The 23,902-nt window shown below is 47.0% G+C and overlaps 2 protein-coding genes across 2 annotated transcripts in view; one reads left to right on the top strand and one right to left on the bottom strand.

Annotated features, from left to right (window-relative positions):
• The window catches only part of PLG (plasminogen), a 38,654-nt gene extending 32,147 nt beyond the window's left edge, over window positions 1-6,507 (top strand). Inside the window, exons 18-19 of the mRNA XM_037126052.2 lie at window positions 5,337-5,482; window positions 6,105-6,507. Of these exons, the coding sequence (XP_036981947.2) occupies window positions 5,337-5,482; window positions 6,105-6,266 (308 nt within the window). The 3' untranslated portion in view covers window positions 6,267-6,507. The remainder of the gene's footprint in view (window positions 1-5,336; window positions 5,483-6,104) is intronic.
• Window positions 6,508-7,095: 588 nt separating this feature from the next.
• SLC22A3 (solute carrier family 22 member 3) overlaps window positions 7,096-23,902 on the bottom strand; it is a 76,155-nt gene continuing 59,348 nt past the window's right edge. The window contains exons 6-11 of the mRNA XM_037126087.2: window positions 20,399-20,496; window positions 20,065-20,279; window positions 14,734-14,842; window positions 13,868-13,980; window positions 11,774-11,873; window positions 7,096-8,470 (exon numbers count right to left, since the gene is read on the bottom strand). Of these exons, the coding sequence (XP_036981982.2) occupies window positions 8,410-8,470; window positions 11,774-11,873; window positions 13,868-13,980; window positions 14,734-14,842; window positions 20,065-20,279; window positions 20,399-20,496 (696 nt within the window). The 3' untranslated portion in view covers window positions 7,096-8,409. The remainder of the gene's footprint in view (window positions 8,471-11,773; window positions 11,874-13,867; window positions 13,981-14,733; window positions 14,843-20,064; window positions 20,280-20,398; window positions 20,497-23,902) is intronic.

A 23,902-nucleotide genomic window follows, 5' to 3' on the forward strand; every position in this document is an offset into this window, starting at 1 on the left:
GTGGTTCCTGGGACCAGCCCTCCTTCCCGCGGCAGCTCCACTCCCAGCTCCTGGCAACTGCAGGCCAGGCTTGCTGCTCTGGAGAGGACTGAACGAAGTTATTCCAGGTCTTTGGAGAAGAGATGGTGCTTCATCCCTTGCTGTTTCGTGCTCACAGTGCAAAGATTTCTGCAAACCTCTGGTGAAACTGGGCTTGCAAAGCTGGAAAACTGCTCGATTTGTGGGTGTACCTGGGGGTGTCCATTCAGAAAAACTGCATTTTCTCCGTTAGTTTTGCCAGTGCTCTAGCTCCATTTGCCCAAGTTAAAAGCAAGGCAGTTTTTCACCACAAAAAGAGATGCAATGAATAAAACAAGAAATGTAAGTTAAAAATGAATTAGGACAATTTCCACCTATTATATTAGAAAAATAATTTTAAAACATTAACTACCCATCAGGATGTGGTGAAGTGACCTCTTTTCTGGTGACACTGGAAACTGCCATGCCCTTTTAGAAAATAATTTGATGATCCTTTGGGGGAGCCATAAATATGTCTGTATAATTTCTGGGAATTCGGACTTAAGAAAATACTAAGGAATAGGAGTAAAGCGTATGAACGAACATGCGGAAGCTAGAAACAGCTGTAGGAGCCAATGAGCATGCGGGAAGAATTCAGGGAATGACATCACAAAACCAGCTTCCACACCCGGCTTCGCTACCCTCCCACGGGGAGACCCGGACCAGCTCCCCGCTCTCTGAGCCTCGGTCTCCTCAACTGGCAGCAGGAATAACAAACGTGCCAGTTTCAGAAGAGCACTGGAGAGGGATTCAATCAGCCACAGCACGTAATGAGCTCGTGCCTGAAAGAGTTCATTCTCAGTGAATGACAGCTATTCTTTTTGAAGGGTTGTGGTAAAATACATGTAACAAAATTGACCATTTCTGAAGCGCACAATTCACTGGCATTTAGCACGTTTACAGTGTTGTGCAAGCGACACCACAATTTCTGGAAAATGTTCCTAACCCCAAAGGGAAACTTCATACCCACTAAGCAGTTACTTCCCACTAAAATAATAATGATGAAGATTGCAACATTGTAACAGAATCCTAATTATATAATGTTGAGTGAAAAAAATCAGGGTATAACATTGTTCAGTATAGTAGAAGTAGTCAAAGAAGCATATCAAAAGCCTGAAGGAGGACTTCTGGCCAAGATGGAGGTGCCTCCTCACAACCCAAAGAAGGACAACAACAAATTTAAAAATAAAAAAATAACTAGAACCACCGGAAGTCAAACTGTATGGAAGTCTGACAACCAAGGAGTTAAAGGAACATTCATCCAGACCTATCGGAAGGGCAGAGACGGGCATCTGGGCAGGGAGGACTTTTGTCAAGGCAGCAGCTGGAGGACCGGGGCAGGTGGCTGGTGGACCAGGCAGTCCGACATTTGCATGCAGATAAACCCAAGGTAACAACCAGGGAGCGAGACAAACCACATAACTCAGGGTTCCAGTGCAGGGAAATAAAGCCTCCAAACCTCTGAATGTAAAAACTTGTGGGGGTTGCAGCAGTGGGAGAAACTCCAAGCCTCACAGGAGAGTTCACTGGAGAGACCCACAGGGTCCTACAATGTATACAAACCCACCCACCCAGGAATCAGCACCAGCAGGGCCCAGTTTGCTTGTGGGTAGCAGGGAAAATGACTGAAAGCCAACGGAGAGCTGAGCAAGAGGCACTATTCCTTCTTGGACCCCTCCCCCACAGTCAGTGACACAGCACAGTGACGTCAGTCACCCGGCTCTGGTGAACACCTAAGGCTCTGCCCCTCACTACATAATAGACATGTGGAGACCAAAAAAAAAAAAAAGGGGGGGGCCCAAATGAAAGAACAGATCAAAGCTCCAGAAAAATTACAACTAAGTTACAAAGAGATAGCCAACCTATCAGATGCAGATTTCAAAACACTGGTGATCAGGATGCTCACAGAAATGGGTCAGTATGGTCACAAAATAGAGGAAAAGGTGCAGGCTATGGAAAGTGAAATAAGGGAAGCCAACAGTGAAGGGAAGGAGACTGGAACTCAAATTAATGGATCACAGAAGAAGGAAGAAATAAACATTCAACCAGAACAGAATGAAGAAACAAGAATTCACTTCCGCCAAGATGGAGGCATAGGTGGATGTGCCGTGCCTTCTCACACAACCAAGATTAGAGAAAACTAAATATTAGCAACAGAAAACACAGCCAGAACACGGAAAATTGAACTTTTTGGAAGTCCGTTAACAACAAATTCTTCAGCCTGACCGGTAAGGGGCGAAACCAGCGGCTGGTGGAGCAGGGTTGCACAGGAAAACTCGGCCAGACGGACTCAGGCCCGCAGAATCCAGGCTCAGGGTCGGACCTAGTGAGTGACCGAGCGAGCGACCAGGTGAGTGACTGCGGGGGAGACAGCGGGGCAGCGGGGCTGCCTGTTGACTGAGGTGGCGCATTTGTGCACAGGTGGACAGACGAGGGAGTGGGCGGTTGGACCGGGCCGGCAGGTCCCCACAGCAAGCGGCAGTGGAGGGCGCTGCCATTTCCCTGCTCTGACCCCACCTCCACATACAGCGTCATAACCCAGCGACTCTGAGTGGCCCGGCCCAGGTGAACCACCTAAGGCACTGCTCCTCCGCACCCAGCTGTGAGAAGTGGCAGAGGGGGGTCGCCATTTCCCCGCTCTGGCCACGCCCCCACATACAGCGTCACAACCCAGTGACCTGGGAATCCAAGGCGCCGCTTCTCACACTTAAAGGGCCCGAACAGACCAAGAATGGTGCAGGAGGATCTCAGAGCCCCAGAGCCAATAGATCTAAGCGATGAAGAAATAGCAAAACTCACAGACGCACAGTTTAAAACACTGGTGATCAGGATCCTCACAGAACTGGTTGATTATACCGACAAATTAGACAAATATATGAAGGCGAAACTAATGGAAATGAATGGAATTTCACAGGACACCAATAGCAATGAAAAGGAAACTGGGACTCAGATCAATGGAGTGGACCAGAAGAAAGCAAATAATGGCCAAACAGAAAAGAGTCAAGAAGCAAGAATTCAAAGAAATGAGGAGAGTCTTAGGAACCTCCAGGACATCTTTAAACGCTCCAACATCCGAATTATAGGGGTACCAGAAGGGGGAAAGGCACAGCCACCAGTGGAAAACTTATTTGAACAAATAATAAAGGAGAATTTCCCCAATCTGGCAAAGGAAATAGACTTCCAGGAAATCCAGGAAGCTCAGAGAGTCCCAAAGAAGTTGGACCCAAGAAGGAACACACCAAGGCACATCATAATTACATTAGCCAAGATTAAAATGAAGGAGAGAATCCTAGAAGCAGCAAGAGCTAAGGGGACAGTCACCTACAAAGGAGTCCCCATCAGACTGTCAGCTGATTTCTCAAAAGAGACCTTACAGGCAAGAAGGGGCTGGAAAGAGGTATTCCAAGTCATGAAATCTAAAGACCTACAACCAAGATTGCTCTATCCAGCAAAACTTTCATTTAAAATGGAAGGACAGATAAAGTGCTTCTCAGATAAGATCAAATTCAAGGAGTTCATCATCACCAAGCCCTTATTATATGAAATGTTAAAGGGACTTATCTAAGAAAAAGAAGTTAAAGAAACATGAACAATGAAAGGACAACAAACTCACAGTTATTAACAACCACACCTAAAACGAAAGCAAACTAAAAGGACAGCTAGATCAGGAGTGGAAACATAGAAATGAAGATCTCAAGGAGGGTTAGCAACAGGGGAGTGGGAGGAGGAGAAGCAGGGAGAAGGTACAGAAAATAAGTAGCATAGACAGTAGATAGAAAATAGATGGGGGGGCAAGAATAGCATGGGAAATATAGAATCTAAAGGACTTGAGACACATGGTCATAAACTAAAGGGGGGTAATGGTGGGGATGAGGGGTAGGGTGGAGGGGAATAAAGGGGGAATAGAACAACTGTAACAGCATAAAAAAAAAAGAAACAAGAATTCGAAAAAATGAGAAGAAGCTTAGGAACCTCTGGGATGACTTTAAATGTTCCAACATCCAAATCATAGGGGTGCCAGGAGGAGAAGAGGAAGAGCAAGAAATTAAAAATTTCTTTGAAAAAAAAAATAAAAGAGAACTTCCCCCAATCTGTCAAAGGAAATAGACTTCCAGGAAGTCCAAGAAGCTCAGAGAGTCCCAAAGAAGTTGGAGCCAAGAAAGCACACACCAAGGCACATCATAATTACATTACCCAAGATTAAAGATAAGGCGAGAATCTTAAAAGCAGCAAGCGGAAAAAAAAAAGACAGTTACCTATAAAGGAGTTCCCATAAAACTACTAGCTGATTTCTCAAAAGAGACCTTGCAGGCAAGAAGGGGCTAGAAAGAAGTATTCAAAGTCATGAAAGGCAAGGACCTGCACCCAAGATTATTCTCTGCAGCAAAGCTTTTATTTAGAATGGAAGGGCAGATAAAGTGCTTCCCAAATAAGGTCAAGTTCAAGGAGTTCATCATCACCAAGCCCTTATTATATGGAATGTTAAAGGGATTTACCTAAGAAAAAGAAGATAAAAAATACAAGCAGTAAAATGTCAACAAACTCACAGCTATCAACAACTGAACCTAAAAAAACTAAAAACAAAATTCAAACTAAGCAAACAACTAAGACAGGAACAGATTCACAGAAATGGAGATCACATGGAGGGTTATCAGAGGGGGGGAGTGGGGAGAATAGGGGAAAAGGTGCAGGGAATAAGAGGTATAAATGGTACGTACAAAATAGACAGGGGGAGGTTAAGAATAGTATGGGGATGGAGAAGCCAAAGAACTTACATGTATGACCCACGGACATGAACTAAGGTGGGGAAATGATGGTGGGGGGGTACAGGGCAGAGTGGAATAAAGGGAGAAAAATATGGGACAACGGTAATAGCATAATCAATAAAAATAGATATATTTTAAAAGTCTGAAAGAGAATATATAAAATAGTAGCAGTTGTATTTCTCAATCTTTCTTTACAAAAAGAAGAAGAAGAAGAAGCTCTTTATAGTGAAAAAAAGAAAAAAGAAAGAAAAAATGAAAATGCAAACGAACCCCCGAACCCCACACAGAAAACCTGATTATTAAATCCAGGACTTGAGAACACGAAATCGTATATAATGTTTACACTCTCAAGGGGCAAACAATAAAAAGGAGTTCGAGTATTATTAGGAACTAACTCTTGTCCAGTCTCAGGGGCAAACGAGAGATCTAGCATCTCAGGTCTGTTGTTCTGGAACTTTCCCTGCACGTGCATTTTGGACCCAGTAACTGTATCTTTGATCTCTGTAAACACAGGCACCTACGGCGCCGGCCTCCTCAAGGAAGCCCAGTTGCCGGTGATCGAGAACAAAGTGTGTAACCGCCAGGAACACCTGAACGGGAGGGTCCGGACCACCGAGCTCTGCGCGGGGCTCCTGGCCGGGGGCGTGGACAGCTGCCAGGTGAGGAAAGAACGGAGATCAGCCATTCCATGCTGGCCTGTCTGGGCCGTTACACATTTCAGCCCCAAAGCAGCAGACCTGAGAAGGGTCTGCCAACCAAAGGCCTCATTCTGAATGGGGCCCTGCAGCCCTTCGGGTGTGCCCCCGAATGCTGACTCAGATCCTCTGAGATGACCCTGTGCAAGGGCCTTGAGCTCCAGGCAGGTTATAAGGGAGTGGTTAGGTCCCACCTCCGTCTCCACCCACACGTCTTCCGGGAGTCCTGGTGGGCGGGACTGGGGGCGGCCCACCCAGTAGGAAAGCAGGGAGGAAACTGGAGAAGACCCCCTGCTTCCCCAGGACACCAGTTCTCAGGGTAGCTCTGCCCAAGAGAAACCCCAAGGCAGGAGGGGAAGAGTTCAGGGTTCACAAGGAATTCTTTCCCCAGCAAACATCAGTTGATGTGGTTTTGGCGCACGTACTTCACTTAGCACAGCAGATGTTCAAATAATAGGTGGATAAACACCTTTCCGACGCAAACAGAGTGCTCAAATATTAAAAAACAAACCTCCCCTAGGGCAACAGAACCCCCATAGTGAAAAGTTGGTGGTTTAGTCCTCACACGGCCTTTCCCTCCCTATAGGGTGACAGCGGAGGGCCCCTGGTCTGCTTCGAGAAGGACAAGTACATTTTACAAGGAGTCACTTCTTGGGGCCTTGGCTGCGCACGCCCCAATAAGCCTGGCGTCTACGTTCGTGTCTCCAGGTTTGTCAGCTGGATCGAAGGAGTAATGAGAAGCAATTAACTGCATGGGAGACCGAGGGAGGCATCCACGTGTCCGAGGCTGGAACGCGGGTGGGGAATTTAGCGCGCTCAGAAAAATGACAGATACTGACCTGAGGCCTGCACTCAGCTGCCATGGGCTGCCAGACCTCAACTCCTGTAGGATTGTGGGTAAATGTCTCCCGTGCACGGGGGCTCCATGGTGGTCAGGCCACAAACACAGAGATGACATACATTGAAAATAAACTCTGTCTTTACTTCGATTTTGTGCTTTTCACTGTTTTCATGTTCTCGGTTCGTCCGACCGGTTTTAACTAGTGTAGGACTAACAGACACGGGATCTCGCTCCTTCTTGTAACAAGCAGCAGCACGTAGAGCGAGAAGCTTGCGAGGCCACAGAGAAATCCCCGTAGGTCACCCACGCGTTTACCTCATCAGTGAAAGGAGGCTTGATGTGTGTCTTTAGGTCTTTATTTCTGGCATCAAGAAGAATGTTTTCAAAGCTGCAACACATACAGGGAGTCACTAGAACAAATTCTGTTCTTGCGAGTGAAACTGTCACTGACGGTCTGACTTGAGCCCAGCCCCGGGGACCGTGGACAGGGAGTTGTGTATCGTGAAGCAAGCCGGGTGGTGGAAGTGCAAACACAAGACCTGCTGAAGGTCATCTGGATCACGCAGAGTCTAGGAAAGCTGCGGAGGGCCTGCAGAGGAGGGACAGACGTATGCGGAGGGCAGGCCCCACAGTTTCCACCAGCAACTAGCTGCCCCGGTGTGCGGCGCACACTCACGCAGGAATGGCGTCTTACAGTGCCACGTGGTCAAAAGGAAGAGACGGGGCAAACGCTGACTGTTCTTTACAACTTAAAGTTTTTATTGTTCTCAAAACCGAAGTCTCAACTCAAAATACAATTGAAAGGTGGCAGTCCCCCTGCAGCACAGAGAGACGCAAAGCAAGTGGAGGAGGGGACAGTGAGGGCAGCACCATGTCTGCTCCATTGGGAGGCAGGGCTCTTGTGTTCGCTTGCGACGTGCCTCGGGCAGGAAAGGGCTTAGTTTGCAGTCAGCACACATCTTGTACACCCCATCACGTGTTCACAGAGAGAGTTCCCCCGTTGGCAAGACTTCCCTTTGGTGCCCATTTGGCCTGTCTACGCAGGATGTCACTTAAAAAATTCTACATAAGGTAGATACTGAATCTGAAAGTATACCAAGCAAGAAGGCAGACATCTGAGGCAGAACCTCGGAAAAAGATAGCATGTGTGTATTTAAGCTCCACATTTCAAAGTCTCAGTAACAAAAAAAGGAAGATCAAGTCTCTTATATTAATCACTTATGAAGCCTCTGCTAATTCTTCTAAGCATGGATAGAAGGGACCTTTCTTTTACATTAAAATATAAGCTACTTGCTGAAACAAGTAACAAGTGTCCAGGTGGAAGAAGAACTGTCCATGTTTTTCACCCTTGACCACAGGCACCGTCAGAGAACTGAACTCACACATATAAGATAAATATCCCTTTATGGTTAAAGTCCTACAGCTCATGAAATCATTCACAACCCATGGGTTTTGTTCAATAAAGAACATGTGGCTCCCAGTGTCCCCCCAGTGAGGACCAAAACCACCCCCCACCCCGGCATCTTGGGACCCAACCTAGCTTTGTAATAATCAATTCCTCAGCTGATTTGTGCTTATCTGTGGAATGAGGCCTGAACGTGCCTGCACCCCCAATGCTGCCGGGGCTCCCGGAGCTCGAGGTGAGAAGGTTCCGCGAAGGCTCAGCCCTGCCTGTCCCGGGTCTTCCCTGAGGAACTACCTCATTTTCATCATCCCAGGAGCCTTCTGAATGCCCAGGCCAGAGCCTCGGTTCCTCGGTCAGCTTCGGGGATTCCGGTTCTGCGCACTTTCCCGCGCTCCCGATGGAGCTGTCAGGGGGATTGGAAGGGGGTTTCTCTTGTCTCTCTGTAACTGGTGGGTCAGAGGCACTGTTCCAAGGTCAGAAAGATCCCTCTTCTCCAACATCATACGAAAACTACCGTGGATGGTGTGCATGTCTTTGTGGAGTATTGAAAACAGCTGGAGTAGTGGACACACGCGTCTCTGCAGGGCACTCCGGGTCCTTGGGGTTCGCCCAAGGGGCGCCTCCCTTTTGTCTTTGGCGGAGGCCTCAAAGGTGAGAGCTGGAAACTGGGGTTTTCTTTCTCCTGCCACATTTATAGGAATGTGGGCTAACAAAACGAAGGAGAAAAGAGAAAGCCCTTGTTAAAGATTAAACCACAGGCTGAGAGAAAGTCTTCTCGTTACTTACTAGTGTATCTGGTTTTGACCGACTCCCATGAGGGACAGAAAACCTGGTCCAGAAGCAACCTAGCCCCTGGGCCCAGCCCTGCGCTCACGGGCTTTCGGACCCCGCCTAGGACGTGCCTCGGGAAGTTCTGCTGGGTAGCAGAGGCTTCGGAAATGAACTGATGTCAACAATGATGACACAAAACAGTACCAATGATACAATGATCAAGTGCACTTTTAGAAGGAAAATGCTTCCAGATTTGGTGCAAAATAGTTTTTCTTTCCAGAGTCAACATCTATGGAATACGATTAAAGTGCTTAACTTATAAAACTGTAAATCATGCTTTTACCAGATTTTTTCCCCAAGGGGTAGGGACTAGGCATAATTAACAATTTATCAGATTTTTTTTAATTACAAAAAGTTACAAATGTAGGAAAAATTAGGAACAGTTTGTGTGACTTGAACTTTGGCTGGGATAAGTCTTCCTGTTCCCGTCGTTTGAGGCTGGTTTTCTCTGCACAGTGTGGAGCCCCCCTCCTCTCCAAAGCCCCACCCCTCTCGACGTTTCACTCTGATTTCAATGGCTACCTCAGTAGGAGAGTCCTGACCCACATCACCTGGTGTCCTCCACTTCTCCCTAAGGAGTTGGAGAAGCTGACCCCCAACTGGTTTGGGGATGCACCACTCCCACTGTTCAAACAAGCAGCAGCACAGGGGGCGAAACGGCAGAGCCACACTGCAGCCCTGGCCCCGAGATGGGTGGGGAGGGATCTGCACCCAGACAGGGGAGGAGTCCGGAAGCCCTAACAACATGAAGACATGCAACCTTGAACTCCTGACCTCTGACCCTGCAATCCTGGCTGGGATGCTCTCCCTGGTAACAGTCCCGAAACACATCAGGCCATGAGAAGTTAGCCTGACTGTCTGAACTTCTCATTGTATGATGACCTTATTTCCATTCTCACCATTCCCCATGGCTTCATTTAAGCTTCTTGAATGTTCTCCTTCCTCTTGATCCTCTAGTAGCACTGCTGGGATTGGGGTGGTAGGACTGGACACCCACCATCCTGACCTGGCCCCAGACCCTGATTCCAACCAAGAAACTGTCTGTGATGATAGAATCAGCCCTGCTGGGTTTCTGCTTTCTGGATGAAGCAAGACCTGCCCATGGCCTAACACTCAGGGGGCCTTCACAGTGTTTTAACACCTTTTAAATTTTTTTCCTAATTTTAGTTTACAAAATGCCAGGGCTTAAGGACACTCTCCCACCTCATCCCAAACTTCTGGTAGCATCATTTGAGGGTGAAATGAAAGCAGAGCTTTGGGTGAGGGATGAACTGGTCCCAAGCAATTCCAAAGAAGCATAGGAATTTTTTTGAGTGACTTCACGGGACAAAAGACCACCCGTTCCCCGATTGGCCAGTCCTTCTAGGTAGGAGTCAGCTGCTGGGATAGGGGCTCGCGGTTCGGTTTTGAGGGAGCCTTTCTCAGGAGCGTTCTGGGATGATTAATGAATCTCATACTTCCAAATTGCATCATGAAACAGGACAGTGAAATCATTGCATACATTTTAAAGGTCTGGTAAAGCACCAGTAAGACCCTTAGCAAGGGTGGTCTACCTCTGGGGAGGAGGAGGGTACCGCATTAAGAGAGGGTAGGAAGAGTGAAATTTCCAGTCCTCCAGGGGTACTCACTCCTGAAGAAAGTCATAATCAAGCAGAATACAGCGTGAAATAATAAAACCACACAAAACCACAGAGTCGCACCTGAGCACCAGAGAGCATCCACCCCAGGCCTAGCAGGTCCAGTTGTGAAATCTGAGCATAGTTACCCTAGTGCATCAAATAGTGAGGATGAGAACTCCTCTTCCCCGAATCACTGTGCTTTAGATAAAACGACACGGGTGGAACCATCGATCACACAGGTACCTACGGAAGTGCCTACTCTCTTCCCAGGACACAAGTGAAGAAAAACTGAGTGACGTTACTAACATTTCAGTCTTTTGTAAATATTTTGATACATTAGTTTAAAATTTAGAGAGCCATACCCTTAATGTCTAGGTCATCATTTAGAAAAAGAGTCATTTTTATTTTTGAAATTAACTGTTCAGTTACTTAAAAAAAAATTACACAGATAATACAAGACAACGTGTTGTAATTTTTTTAAGAAATCAATACGGAAATGTATAGAGTCTAACAAGGATGCCTTGTCTTCTGCCCCCTTTCCCCACTTGTTTCTATCCCCACAGAGTATATAGTATTATTTTAGATGTTTTCCTCTACATTGTCATATTCATAACCTCTCTTCCTGACTTTTTATTATGAAAGATTTCAAACCTAGAAAACTAGAACTGATGTAATGTACATTTGTGTTAGTATGACAGAAATACATTTCACCTTCATATATTGGTTAGATACTAGCTTTCCCTGCACACCATTGAGACACACTTCTCCAAAACTTCATCTCCTCCTCTCTCATTCTCTCAGCTGCTTTTTAAAAATACTGACTTATTTTTATTTTTTATTTTTCAATTACAGTTTTATAGTCAACATTATTTTGTATTCATTTTAAGTGTATAGCATAGTGTTCAGACAATTGTGTACTTTACAGAGTGTCCCCCCCAATATTTCCAGTGCCCTCATTTCTTTTTATTAGTCTGTCTGTCTCTATCATAATCATCTATCCATCTGTCTGTCTGTCTATCTATCTATCTACCTCTATCAACTATCTCCCCATCTAGCTCCAGAGAGAAATTTCTGTTGGTTTTATTTTTTAACAAATACCATAACACATTTTTCAGTGTCTTTTAGCTTTGTAATCTAATCTTGAAAATCTTCCCATTTCATTCCAGACAGACACATCTTAACTCTTTTACTCTCTGTACAGTAATTCATGTTATAAATGTATTATTTCTTACAATTATTTGCTCACTGATGCACATTTAACTGATTTCTACTTTGTCCAGTCATTCATCCCTTTTCTTTAGGTTGCTTCTGAGTTTTAAGACCTTATTTGAAAGTGTTTCCCTCTTTATAACCACCTTTAAAAAATAATACACACTCACTTATAGCTTTTTTCTTTTACATTAATGTCTTACAGCTACTTTGAATTTTTGCTTAGGATGTGAGCCAGGAATTTAATATTCTTTTTCTCCCCATGGGTATCTAACTGTCTCTATACCATCCCTTCCCCAGTGGTTTGAGATGCTGCTTTTATTTAGAAGGTGCTACATTTCATACGGTACCTGCCAAGTTTTTCTACATCATCCACTGTCTCTGGCAAGGCGATGCCCTTGGTTTCAGGCAACAGCATCACGAGGCCACCGCAGACCGACGCCAGGACACCTACAGAACAGGGACGGCATCACCACTAGGAACACACGGCCAGCCCTCATCCCTCCGCTCGCTCTGGAAGCAGCGGCTCACCAGCCTCAGCTGGTGCTCACCCTCAAACACAGCAGCCCCCGGGTGACCCTGGCAGCAGCCCCCGGGTGACCCTGGCAGGCTCTGCAGCTTTCCTCTGCCACCGTTTCCTCCCCTTCCTCAAACCCTGGGCAGTCCCAGCGCCCCTGGGCTCTCGGCAGACATCCACCCACGCACCCACTGGACAATTATTTATTGAGCGCCTACTCAGTGCCTAGCGCTCAGAGATGTCCTCATCTCCTACCTCCTGGGAATACCGAAGCCACCAGAGAGGCGTCCCCTCTGCGTCCTTTCACTGGCACTAGAACATCATGGCTTCCTCTCAATCCCCTCACCCCTCTGCCATGGCCACCATAGGATGTCCCTTTGGCCAAGGCTGGCCTCTTGGAGGCTTTTTTAGGCCCCTCACTGAAGTGATTAACCCCCTCTCCAGTACCTTAGCCTGAAACACACTCCAACCTTTCACCCTTCAGGACCCTCCTATCGACCCCACGTCCCTGTTTACCATCCTCCCTTTTTCTGTTCTTCCAAGTCACGGTTCCTGAAACCCTGTCCTTTACTATTTTCTCCACATCTGATCTTCGCGGCGTGCTTGTGAATATTTGCCAACCAGCTCTCCAGAAAGGAAAGGCCTGATTTGTAGCGTCTGCCCATTGCCATGGTGTAAATATCTCCCCTCAACCAACAATTCCCATTGCCACTGTGACATTGCTGAATAAGGTGCTGGGAAGAGAGGGGCAGTAGAGCACCATTTTATAGAATTCCCACCATAAAGATGCAAAAACGGAAATAACCTCAGGAACACAGACACCAGCACGTGTAAATGAATCAGGGATTGATGAGGTTTGAGTCTGTGTTATCTCCTTCCAGTATTTTTATCTGCTTCCATTCTTAATCACGGCTGTGTTTGACACCCGGCTCTCTCTGCGAGGGCAGGGCCCACATTCCAGCACCGCTCAGTGGCCCTCGAGGCAGGCCAGGCCACCCACCGCCTCCAAGGGCTGGGTTCTGAGACCGCTCCATCTTGGCTGAACTCTGCCTGTTCGTGCTGGCTACAGAATCGACGCCGGGCTCAGTGATCAGACCCCAGGACATTATTTGAAATGTTCTTTTACCAATTGCACTGGTGTGGACTGGTCAGAGGCTGGCTTTCCTGTCCCTAGCACCATCAGGGCTTTTGCATTACGCACATATGCGTTCTCGTGGACTTAGTGTCTCCCTTGTCATTTGAATAGTGAGCAGTGGGTGAAAAAGGAAGCAGAGGCGGAGGCAAGTTCACTGCGGTAGGGCCAACCCGTATCCTTTCCTGCTGAGGAGGGATGAGGGGCGGGGCCAGGCAGAAAGGTGGAGCAGCACGTGAGAAGCATGGGACCCATTTACCTTAAGGTCTCTCCTAACACTACGATCCTACCCCTTCATGGGTTCTAGGAAGATCAGAGGGAGGAAGGAGGGGTGAAGGGGGGCATCGAAGAGGCTAGGTTAGACGTGCAAGGGGTCTGTGTCCTCTGCACCTACAGCATGTTAAGCATCAGAGCAAATGAAGATATGAGGCTGATGGATATGGAACATTTAATAACATGATTCGATCTTAGGCTTCTTTTCAACACACGGAAGGTCTACTTTGGTCTCATGAACACCCTTGGCATTCAATTATTCCCAATATCATAAAAGAGTTCTGAAGCATTGAACTGAGAACCTACACAAAGAAAGCTAAGTGGAATACTGCTCATCACGGCCCTTTCACGTCTAGTCGATTTAAAGCATTTAGGGCGTCACATTTCATCGTGGTCAGACTGGCTCCTCAAAACTGAAAGGGCTGCCGTAAAACCACTAAGCATCTGTCATTAATACGGAGCCTAACGATGCAGAGAACGTGATGCATGCGTGCGAGGGCAGCGAGCCCAGTGCGTGCTCACCGAAGATGATCAGAGGCAGTTCCAGCCAGATGGTGGCCAGTCGGAAGAGCAGAAACGGGGCTATGATCCCCCCAAAGTCACATAAACCCGAGCAGAGTGAAAGTCCAAAGTTTCTGTAGAGAAAACAATGGTTTTAAATGAAAAAATATTTAAATGACTTTGAGACATGCAAAATATTCAGACATAAAAGCAATAAAGAAACTGTCACAGTGTTTCCCATTCCTGCAGTTTTGAACTTAGAAAATGACCACTCTGTCACTGCCATAAGCAGACCGTGTGCATTTGGCACTGCCGTTCCACATGCGGGTAAGTGTCATGTCCCCTGTCCCTTGAGGTTGCCGAGGAGCGGTGCAGTGCTGCCGGGGGACGCATTCTTGCCACCCAGCCGCCTTGGTGACATTCACGTGCTGTCTCGGCTCCGGCTGGACTGGGCCGTGAACGCTCCTTGGGGAAAGCTGGCTAATGTGCTCCGGCACACGGCTGCTCTCTGTCCTGCAGTAATCGGCTGTTCACCTCGATGAGATGTGGAATGGGGTGCAGGCAGAGGGGTCACCCTCAGACAGGTGATGCCCGTAAAGAGAGATTTAACCACATTTAAGCATGTGCACACCAGCCAGGTTTTCTGACTCCAAGTCTAGCAGCTTTTCTCAAAACCATGGCTGCGTATGACGAGACAGGCAGGAGAAATTCTCCATCACAAAATGTGGATGACCGCGAGGCGGAGAGAGGCCGCGACTCAAAGCACGTTGTCTTTAAGGCTGGGTTTGGCCCACACAAATGGGTCATCAAGCTAAGGAAACAATCTCACAGTTTTTAAGTCAATTCCAAACACTCAGGAGAAACCACAACACATATGTTGGAATTACCGTAATGTCGTTGGGTACAACTCTGAATTCACCAAATAAACGATTTCGAAGGCTATGGTTATCCCCAGCCTCCCCAAGGTGGCCACCGTGGTCCTCAGCCATGCGCTTCCTGAAACACAGAGGTTTGGGAGGCGGAAGTTAGGAGTGTGCTTTTGCTACGGTTTCATAGAACAATGCGAGGCATGTGCTTGATGTTCTCGAAACCCTTAGTCTTCGCTAATTTTAAGCACAAATGATTGAAACCTTCTACCATCGGAACCAAATTTCAACAGCAATAACCACTACCAGAGCAACGGCTCATGTTTCCAGTGCTGACTGCATTTCTGCGCAGGGTCAGATTTCAGCAGTTCGATTCCAGACCCATTTGTTGGGTGGCCACCAAACCGAAACAACGTTCGGAGCAGGGCCTTCCCAGGAGGGCCTGGCCACGCCAGCCTCTGGTCTAGAGGATAGCCTTCACTGTGCCCTTGAAAAGTGTCGGCACCAATTGGTGCCCATTTGGTCTTTCTGATGACACCCAAAGAGCCATCACCAACAGACCGGGTAAGATGCGACACCAAGCTGCCTTTGGTTTCTAGAGAGCGGCAAGGTTTGGAGGACTGGGGTCTTTGGAAGGTGGCACCTCTGCTGCACCTCATCACTACGTTGGTCCCCCATTGTCTTCCTTCCTTCATCCCCAGTCTTGCTACTTTCCCCAAGGAATAATCCAGAAGAGCCAGATTCTTAAGTACCAGTCAACTCTTCCTTTACTGATAAACTGATTTAGGGCCCCTCCGGTTATCTGGAGAACCTCTCCGGGGGGAGGCGCCCCACATTCTTTATTAAACACCTTTCTGGTTTCATGTTTAAGGGGAGGAGGGACTGTTCTTGTCCTAAGAGGTTAGAGCCCCAGGGTCCTTGAGACCAGCAGTGTCTGGCCCCCCCTCCCGTGACCTCGGTCGGTGTGTGCAGGGGCAGCTTGGGCTCAGCAGGCCTGACTCCCAGCTTCGAACGAGAAACCTTTCCCTTGTACAGTCAACGCTGATCCGGGCTCGCTCCGCACCTAACGATCCTTCTGTCTTCTGGAGCGACTGCACTTTCCTGAACACATACACCTTTTTAGTAGAAAAGTAGGAGCGGATGAGGAGGATAGAGAGGAGGATTGAGTTCAGTAGATTGACGCCTGTTCTCTCTAAAGAAGAATCGGCCAATAAAAAAAGCTAAAGCCCGCTACGAAAACAGTTGTCTCGGAGGACACGCAGAGACAAACACGGCGCAGGGGCGCAGGCCGTGGCGGGGAGGCCCACCTGGCCAGGTGCCCCCTCGGCCCCCGGGCTGTGAGGAGGAGGCTGCCTGCCAACGTGGGGATGACGTCCTCACCTGGGCAGGTCCTTACACTACAGGCTTCTCTACTGAATCACGGTCACTCTGCGGTTCTGGTGACAGCTGTGGCAACAAACTAAGTTTACAGCTGAGGCCAGGACAGTTTGCTGGGAAGAACCAGACAAAAATCAAATTTAAGTGCCACATGCACACCATGAAAAACATCCAGTGAATTCAGAAAACCATTCAGAAAATGCTGTCCTGTTGACGCCCTTGCAGAGGTGGGGTTGGTCCTACGTGGCAACCTGCAAATGAAAGACCCTCAGCTCATGCCAAGCTGCAGAGGCCAGGACTGAACTGCCCTTACACAGTGACAGGGGTTGTGTGGAAATGTGTGACAGATGGCCCGAGGGCACCACACTCTCTATCAGAAGAACGAAGCAAAAATAATTTATTAGAAAGTGTAACTGATGTGTGAGTGTTATACAAACTCTCTCAATCATCCCAGTAATGTGCTGAGTTTATGGTGGAGGGACAACAGACATCTTGTGATGGTAATGACCAAAAAGAAAAAAAACCCCACAAAACCACGAGGCAATTTAAAAACAAGGACTGGAGCTGGAACTGCCTTCCAGGGTCATGCGGTCAAGCTTCTGGGGATTACTGGGAATAATAGCTCAATTTCTGAAAAGGAAATGCAAGATCTTAAATAAACACAATTTTGCATCTCCTCTGAACATAGCATCTGTTCTGAGTTCTGAAATAAAATTTGGTGAAAATCCCTAACAGAGATATGTAAAATAAGATACATAAACGTACTTTTCACTTAAAGAAAATAAAAGTACAAGACAGACTTACCCACACTGGCAGGTTTGGAGCAATCCTACAGAAACCCAAATTAAAGATGGCGGATGGGGGGCAAAAGAAAGCTCTGTGTGTTTCAGACTGTACAGCTCAAAACTACAGCAGTGAGTCTTGGGTGAGGACACACACAGCCAGAGCTCTCTTTCTTTTCCCATAGTTTCATTCTTCAGACCCTGAGAAGCTGTGAGTAGTGGAGGGAAAGCCAGCTAAACTGCTTTCTGGAGATCATTTTAGAGTTGATTCCTCTAAAAGACCAACCAGCGTCTCTAGTTGGTGACACCAGGAGTTACTGCGGGAAAGTCTCACGGGCCTTAACTGAAAAGCCCCCGCAGTGAGTCCACTCACTCTCTGAGCAGATCTAAGGGCCGCCAGCTCCTGAGAGGAGCCTGCCAGGATCTGGTGCTCACATGGCGCATTTGGGATGTGAAACTCGCTCTGGTCAGTCATGGCCAACACGTGGCTACAGAAACAGCTGAATCCACAGACCACGTATGTAAAATGTGTCCAAAATAGGAGTCATTACTGTACATTGCCATGCATGATGTGCTCCTATGATTTTGGCCCAAACTTTCAGGAAAAAGACCTGATTTTTTAAATTCAGTTATTTATTTATATTTAGAAACAAAACTTGTTATTGTACTCCAGGGTAAGATTTTGCACATGGGTATTGCTACTGCTTCCTAGAGTTGCACTTTGAATGCATACTCGTAAATAAAAGAAATGAGAACATTTACACAGACATGGAATAGCACTGCCCATGTATAATGTGCATCCTGATTTTTCCCTCAAAAATTCAGATTAAAAAGTGCACATTATACACAGCAAATGACGGTAATTTTTGACATTGCTAAGAATAGCTCTAAAGCTTAAAATGAGAAATTACATCCACAAAATAAAACTGATCTGATTAAGCAAATACCTCCTATTTTTGCACACATGAAGGTGTTCTCTACACAAGGGCTTGAGCCCCGCCCACCCAGTTACGCCCACACTGGCTTGGACGTCCCTGTGGCCTTGCCTGCTTTCTGGGGTCACACTGAAGGCAGCGCCCACTGAAGCCGTCCTGAGCTGACAGGCTGCACTGCATCGGTAGCCTTTCTCCCCACTTCCCTCACTTCACATGCAGTGAATGCTCAGTTCTTATTGCACAGGCAATGGGAACAGAGGACCGTGTCTTAGGAAACCCCCTTTTTAAATTAAACCCCAAAGCACGTGCTACGAAAATAATATGGAATAAAAAGAGGGGTCTCCTACATTCCTGATATGTCCCCCTTCCACTCACCCTGCACTTAACCCCTGAGGACAGAAATTATGAATATCTTGTTCACGTTCTACCCCCAATCCTGGTTTAGCAGCTATGATGAATAGGTACAAATAGACATGCTTTGGCCAATAGCTCTTACACAGATTCCCCCACGCTTAGAACATGTTAATACCACAGTGTAGTGGGCTGAATACTGTCCCCCTCAGAAGGTGACCTTATTTGGAAGTAGGGTCTCTGCAGATGTGACGGTTAAGACAGAGATGCAGAAAAGTCACATGTAGATGGAAGCAGAGACTGGTTGGAGGCCAGCAATGCTGGTGACCTCCAGGAGCTGGGGAGTGGCCAGGAAGGGTCCTCCCCTGGATCCTGGAGCGAGTGCGTGGCTCTGCAACACCTTGGGGGCCAGACTCCCGAACTGCGAGAGAATAGACTTCTGCAGTTTCAAGCCGCCCAGATCGTGGAAGTTCGTTACTGCAAATCCAGAGAACTAACACAGTCCGGGAAGCCGAGAGGAATGCGGCTGGTCGGTGCCGCTGATCACCAGCCATTCCAGTAACACACAGGATTCTACATCCTTTTCCCCTTCTGTCCTAAAGATAGGCAGTTCTGTAATTGTATTTAAATAGGTTCTACCCAATGTTTGAGGACTTCACAAACTCATCTATAAATACCTGCCTGTTTTGACTTCCACATATTATCAAATCTTTCCTGGTCCTCAGAGGATTCTCAACAAAATGAAACAAACAAGCAAGCAAATAGCCTGTCGTGCTGATGCTCCCAGAGAACCCAGCTCTCCTGTTGCTGCCCCCCCACCCCACACCCAGAAACAATTAGTATGCTGTGATTCGCACATTCCCGGGGAGTTTGAAGGCTCCCCAAGTCCCACACTGGTGTACACAGTGGCAGATGCCATCTGGGGTGTGCTCGCTGTGTGTTTGGAGACACGTTCCACCTCCGTACCAGCCATCAGTTCCCAAAAAGTCTATCTCAGAAATGTCTCTGAAACCACCCTGTCCCATCCCAGCCCAACTGCCACTCCCTTAGACTGTGCTCTCAGCATCTCTCCCTCATGGTCATTGTCCAGACTGCTGTGGCTACAGACGGCCACCCCTCCCCCATCTCCTCACGAAGCTCACAAGACTGTAAGCAAGCTCACCACTAGTGACGGATGACCCCTCTGTTCCTCATCTGGATAAGAGTGACAACCAAGAACGCCTATCTCTGACCCCTCGGAGGTGACCCCTGCTCCCAGGAACCACACTCCACTTTGGAGAAGTCATTGCCAGACCCCCCTCTGCCCGGCGCCTCCCCGTCCTTTCTTCCACACCCCTAGCTACCCACCCCTCCGGGAAGCTTTCCCGACTCCCCCCAGATGAATCACTCCTCACGCCTCTTTGCTAGGATTCTTCTGCTATTTCTCAACCTTGTAACTACTGCTATTTCCTTTATCACTGTGAGTTGGGAGAGTATTGAAGTATCTTGATCCCTTACTAGGCTGGGAACCTGTGGAAGTCAAGAACTGTGTCCTCCTGGGGCCGGTGACGTAGCCAATGCTCAGGAAGTGCCTTGAGCCCGGTCATGCCATCACAAGTCAGATCGATAAAGGTGGTCAAAAGTAAATGACATCACCCCGAGCTAGATGTCACTCGATCACGCCCCCACGTGGACCTAGAAAGGGGGAGACCAGAGGAGTCTGCAGAACTGCCTCTTACACTCACGAGTCTTTCCCGGGACTAAGCGGAAAATGAGCTGACACACCACTGAAGTGTCCCCCACTGGGACTGTGATGCAGTGGCGTATTTCCTAAGGATGAGCGTTTCCCCACGTGCTGTTTACGTTGTTTTCAATGTAAGATTTCTTTTCAAGTTCTCAGCTGCCACGCCGAGTTGGAAGACACTGACCCTCAGGTAGGAAGGCCGTGACCAGGCACGCCACTCCTGCCACAAGGTTGCCGGCTGCAAAGGGAAGGCGTCGTCCAATGCGCTCGATGGTCAGGAGGATCAGAAGGGCTCCCGGCAGCTCCACGACCCCGGAGATAAAGAAGTCGACATAGAGGTTGCCTCCTACGATGCCCAGGCGCATGACCAGTCCTTGGTATACCAATGCACTGGTGAACCTGCAGCGACATCGGGAGACGGTGGAGAGCAAGTAAGAGACGACGTCACCTCAACTGGAAGGAAGGGGCGCAGCATAAATTTGACACAAGCTTTTGAATCCATTACAAGGCAAACTTACCAAGCAAACATAAGAATAAGTGTGCACTTCCTCATTTGGGGAGTTCTCACCAGATCTAAAAAGGATGGATTACTAACTTCCTCATCTGTAACAGTGATCTACACAAGAGAAGCAGATTTCAGAAGCAATATACGGCAAGAAACACCTGCATATCACAGAACTGTCATTGACCAGGTTCAAAGCTACCTAATCGATGACCTTACTGGACCCGGGACTTTCACTGTGACTGGCGTCTTAAAACCGAGGATGAAGCATTTGGTTCTCTAGCTTTTTTAACAGGTCAAGTTCACAGAGATGTGGTTGCTGCACCAAGAATCTCCTCTTAAGCTAATATTAGCCGTACTGCAGGTTAAACTGCTTTGGGTAAACAAGGAAAAACGGGGGTGTTCAAAGTCAAATACACTTGTGTGTTTATTACATGGGAGAAAATAAGCATAAAAGTAGCCAAAGCTAGTGGGATCCAAATGAGTGTTTCTTAATCTATTCAACCCTTGAACCTTATGTTGACAAGTAAGAGAGAGTAATGTTAAGTTCAAGAGCAAGTGTGGCACCAAAAGTATCATTTTGCATCTGTTCATGATCCATGATCTAGCATCTTTCTGATCCAGAAAAATTCAGCTCATTCCTTTTTGGCCATCCCCAGTGGGTCTTCTCTTTAACAGTGAAACCAAGGTTGCTGTTGGCCATCTATGTGTAAGGCGCAATGAGACAACGCTGAACAGCAAACCCTCCATAACCAAAGGAACCCTAACGCCGCCATTCCCTGAGTGATGGTGGCTTCACATTTCTATGGACTTGCACACTCTGTGACCTCTGCTCAGAGGGCCCTTCAACCCACCTGGTCCTGATTCACCTCCAGAGGGAGGTCCTCGCTAACCTCAGGTAGAGCTGATGACTCCAATCTGGGCCTCTGTTGGCCAGACCTCTGACCTTGAACCTACTACCTTGTATATACTGCTTCTCTCTCTCCCTTCATGGGCTCAGGACTGTGGGGTGCACCCAGCAAAGTGCCTTGGATTCACCCAATGTTTGGTTGATGACTGAATCTTGAAACAAGAAGACGGATGCCCTGGCCATGCCTGGCCCTGACTGTCTGTTGAACTTGACTCTAGCTCTGGCCCAGACTGGGTAGAAATCTGGGCAAGTTTTCCCCAAGCCTTCGAACCAAAAGTCCCTCTACCAGCAGGGACAGGAATTTGACTTTGAGTAAATTCACACTGAGAGTGGTCAAGCAGCTATTTTAAACGTCATATGCAATGGTCAACCAACACTCGATATCTCCAGCCTATGCCTGCCCCAGGGAAACTCGAACACACAAAGAACACAGAAGATTGCAAAATGAGCGTCTTTAGCTCACGTTCTTTCCTAAGTCTTTTCAATGTTTTATTTCCCCTATCGCAAGACATGTATTTTTCACATTTTAACATCTCTTAAATTGGGATATGTCCTACAACTGAGCTGGTAAAAAAGCAATGAGCCATAGTTTAAATAACATAGTTTTTCTTCCTTAGTGATAAATAAAATGAGGATGTGTCTCAAAACCGATAGTCTTAGAGGCAATGGAACAACAACAGCTTCCATGATGGTGCTCCTGCAAGACTGCTAACCAATTCTACCATCCATTCTTTTCCTCTCCCTTTTAAAACCAGGATTCCCTAAAACTTAGTTGGGCATATGGTTGCCCCACTAAAGTCACATCTTCTAGCCTCTCTTTCAACTTTGGGTGGCCCTGTGACTAAGGTCTCGCCACTGAGGTGGCAACCACATGTATAGTTCTGGGTCTCATCCTTTAAAAGGGAAATGGCTTGCTCTTCATTCACTGCTTCCCCTTCCTGAAGGATGGGACAAGAAGGTGCAGGTGAGCCGGCTTCATGCATGCAACTTATCACAGGTGACAGTGCAGAAACAAGACAAATGGAACCGGGTCCTGCAAGGTCTCACAGAGCAGCCGCCCTCCAGAGCTGGGCTCCTCACCTCTGGGCGCGCGTGTTGGAGAGACACGTCTCTCTCGGTTGTTATGAATTATTTTGTGTCTCTGTTTCCATTGCAGGCCGACCTGTGCCTTGCTGAACAGTACCTGCCGAGCCTCTCCCTGAGCTAATCTTCTAAACGTTAAGACCTCCCAAGAAAGAATTTTTAAACCTGCCTTTACCTTCACTGCTCCAAAAAGGAGGCACAAATACCTAAAGTGAAGGATAAGAATTAAGTCTATTATAATAACACATTATTATATTGTTGGTTATCAGAATGCTTTTCACAAATGGTTTCTATACATTATATAAAAATGGCTAACTTCTGTGCAGTATATAATATCTGTTAGATTCTGGGATTTCATTTAATTTTCATCAAAACTCTGTGACATTAGCATCACAGTCCCCTCTTCTAGGTGGTTTCATTTCCTGCAGTTTCAGTTGCCTGTGGTTAACCACAGTCCAAAAATATTAAAAAGAAAATTCTAGAAATAAACAATTCCTAACTTTTAAATTGGTGCTGTTCTGAGTAGTATGATGACATCTCGCACCGACCCACTGTCCCACCTTGGGCACGAATCACCACTTTGTCCAGAGTCCTCATGCAGTGTTGTGGTGTCACGGTACATGTGTTCAAGTTGCCTTTACGTTGCTTAGTAATGGCCCCCAAGCACAGCCAGTCACTGTTCTTAGCTGTTTCTAAGTGATCAACTAATGCAGTATCTTGCCTTCCTGTCAGCTCTTCTGGTGTCACTTTTTTCCTGATCAGGTCTCTAGACTGGTGGAGTCACTTTGTGACCACAGAATGACAACATGGGAGATCTTGACAACCCAGCAGAGGTCTGATGGTCAAGCCCAGAGGTCAGCAAACCTTTTCTGTAAAGAGCCAGGTAGTGAGCACTCTTGGTTTTGCAGGCTCTAAGGCCTCCATTCAAACTACAGTTGACCCTTGAAAAATGTGGGAGTTAGGGCTGCCCACAACTCACGCAGTCAAAAATCGGTGTACCGCTTACATCCACCCCGGGCATACGTGGATTCCCACACTTGGATGGAAAACACAGTTGGTTTATGAACAGCTTGGGCCCACTTATCCGTGTGTAGGGGACCCAAACAGTTCACACATGCACTGTTCAAGGGCCAATGAAAAAACAAAGTCGTTTGCCCAACGAGGACCTGCACACAGTAAGATGAACCCAGAGGTTGATACCCAAGTCTGTGTTGCTAACCGTCATGCTACACTGGCTTAAAAGTATGCAGAGTTTACTATTCATTTTATTGTTTAAAAGTGTGTTTGTATTATGTCATCAGTGGTTCTCATAGGGCAGTGGAATAATGGTGGATTTTACTTTTTTCCTTTTGGCTACAAATATTCTTTTGAAATTAAAATTTAACCTATATAACTTTTATAACAAGGAAAAAAGTTAATAAATTCTAAATTAGACACTAGTATATCTTTTTTATTTATTTTTATTTTAAAAATAATTTTATTTAGTTATTTTTCAAGTACAGTTTTTTGTCTATTTCTCCTATCCCG

The sequence above is a fragment of the Artibeus jamaicensis genome, unplaced genomic scaffold, assembly GCF_021234435.1.
Source record: "Artibeus jamaicensis isolate MK-2021 breed Jamaican fruit bat unplaced genomic scaffold, CSHL_Jam_final contig_497, whole genome shotgun sequence".
In the NCBI taxonomy this organism is placed as follows: Eukaryota; Metazoa; Chordata; class Mammalia; order Chiroptera; family Phyllostomidae; genus Artibeus; species Artibeus jamaicensis.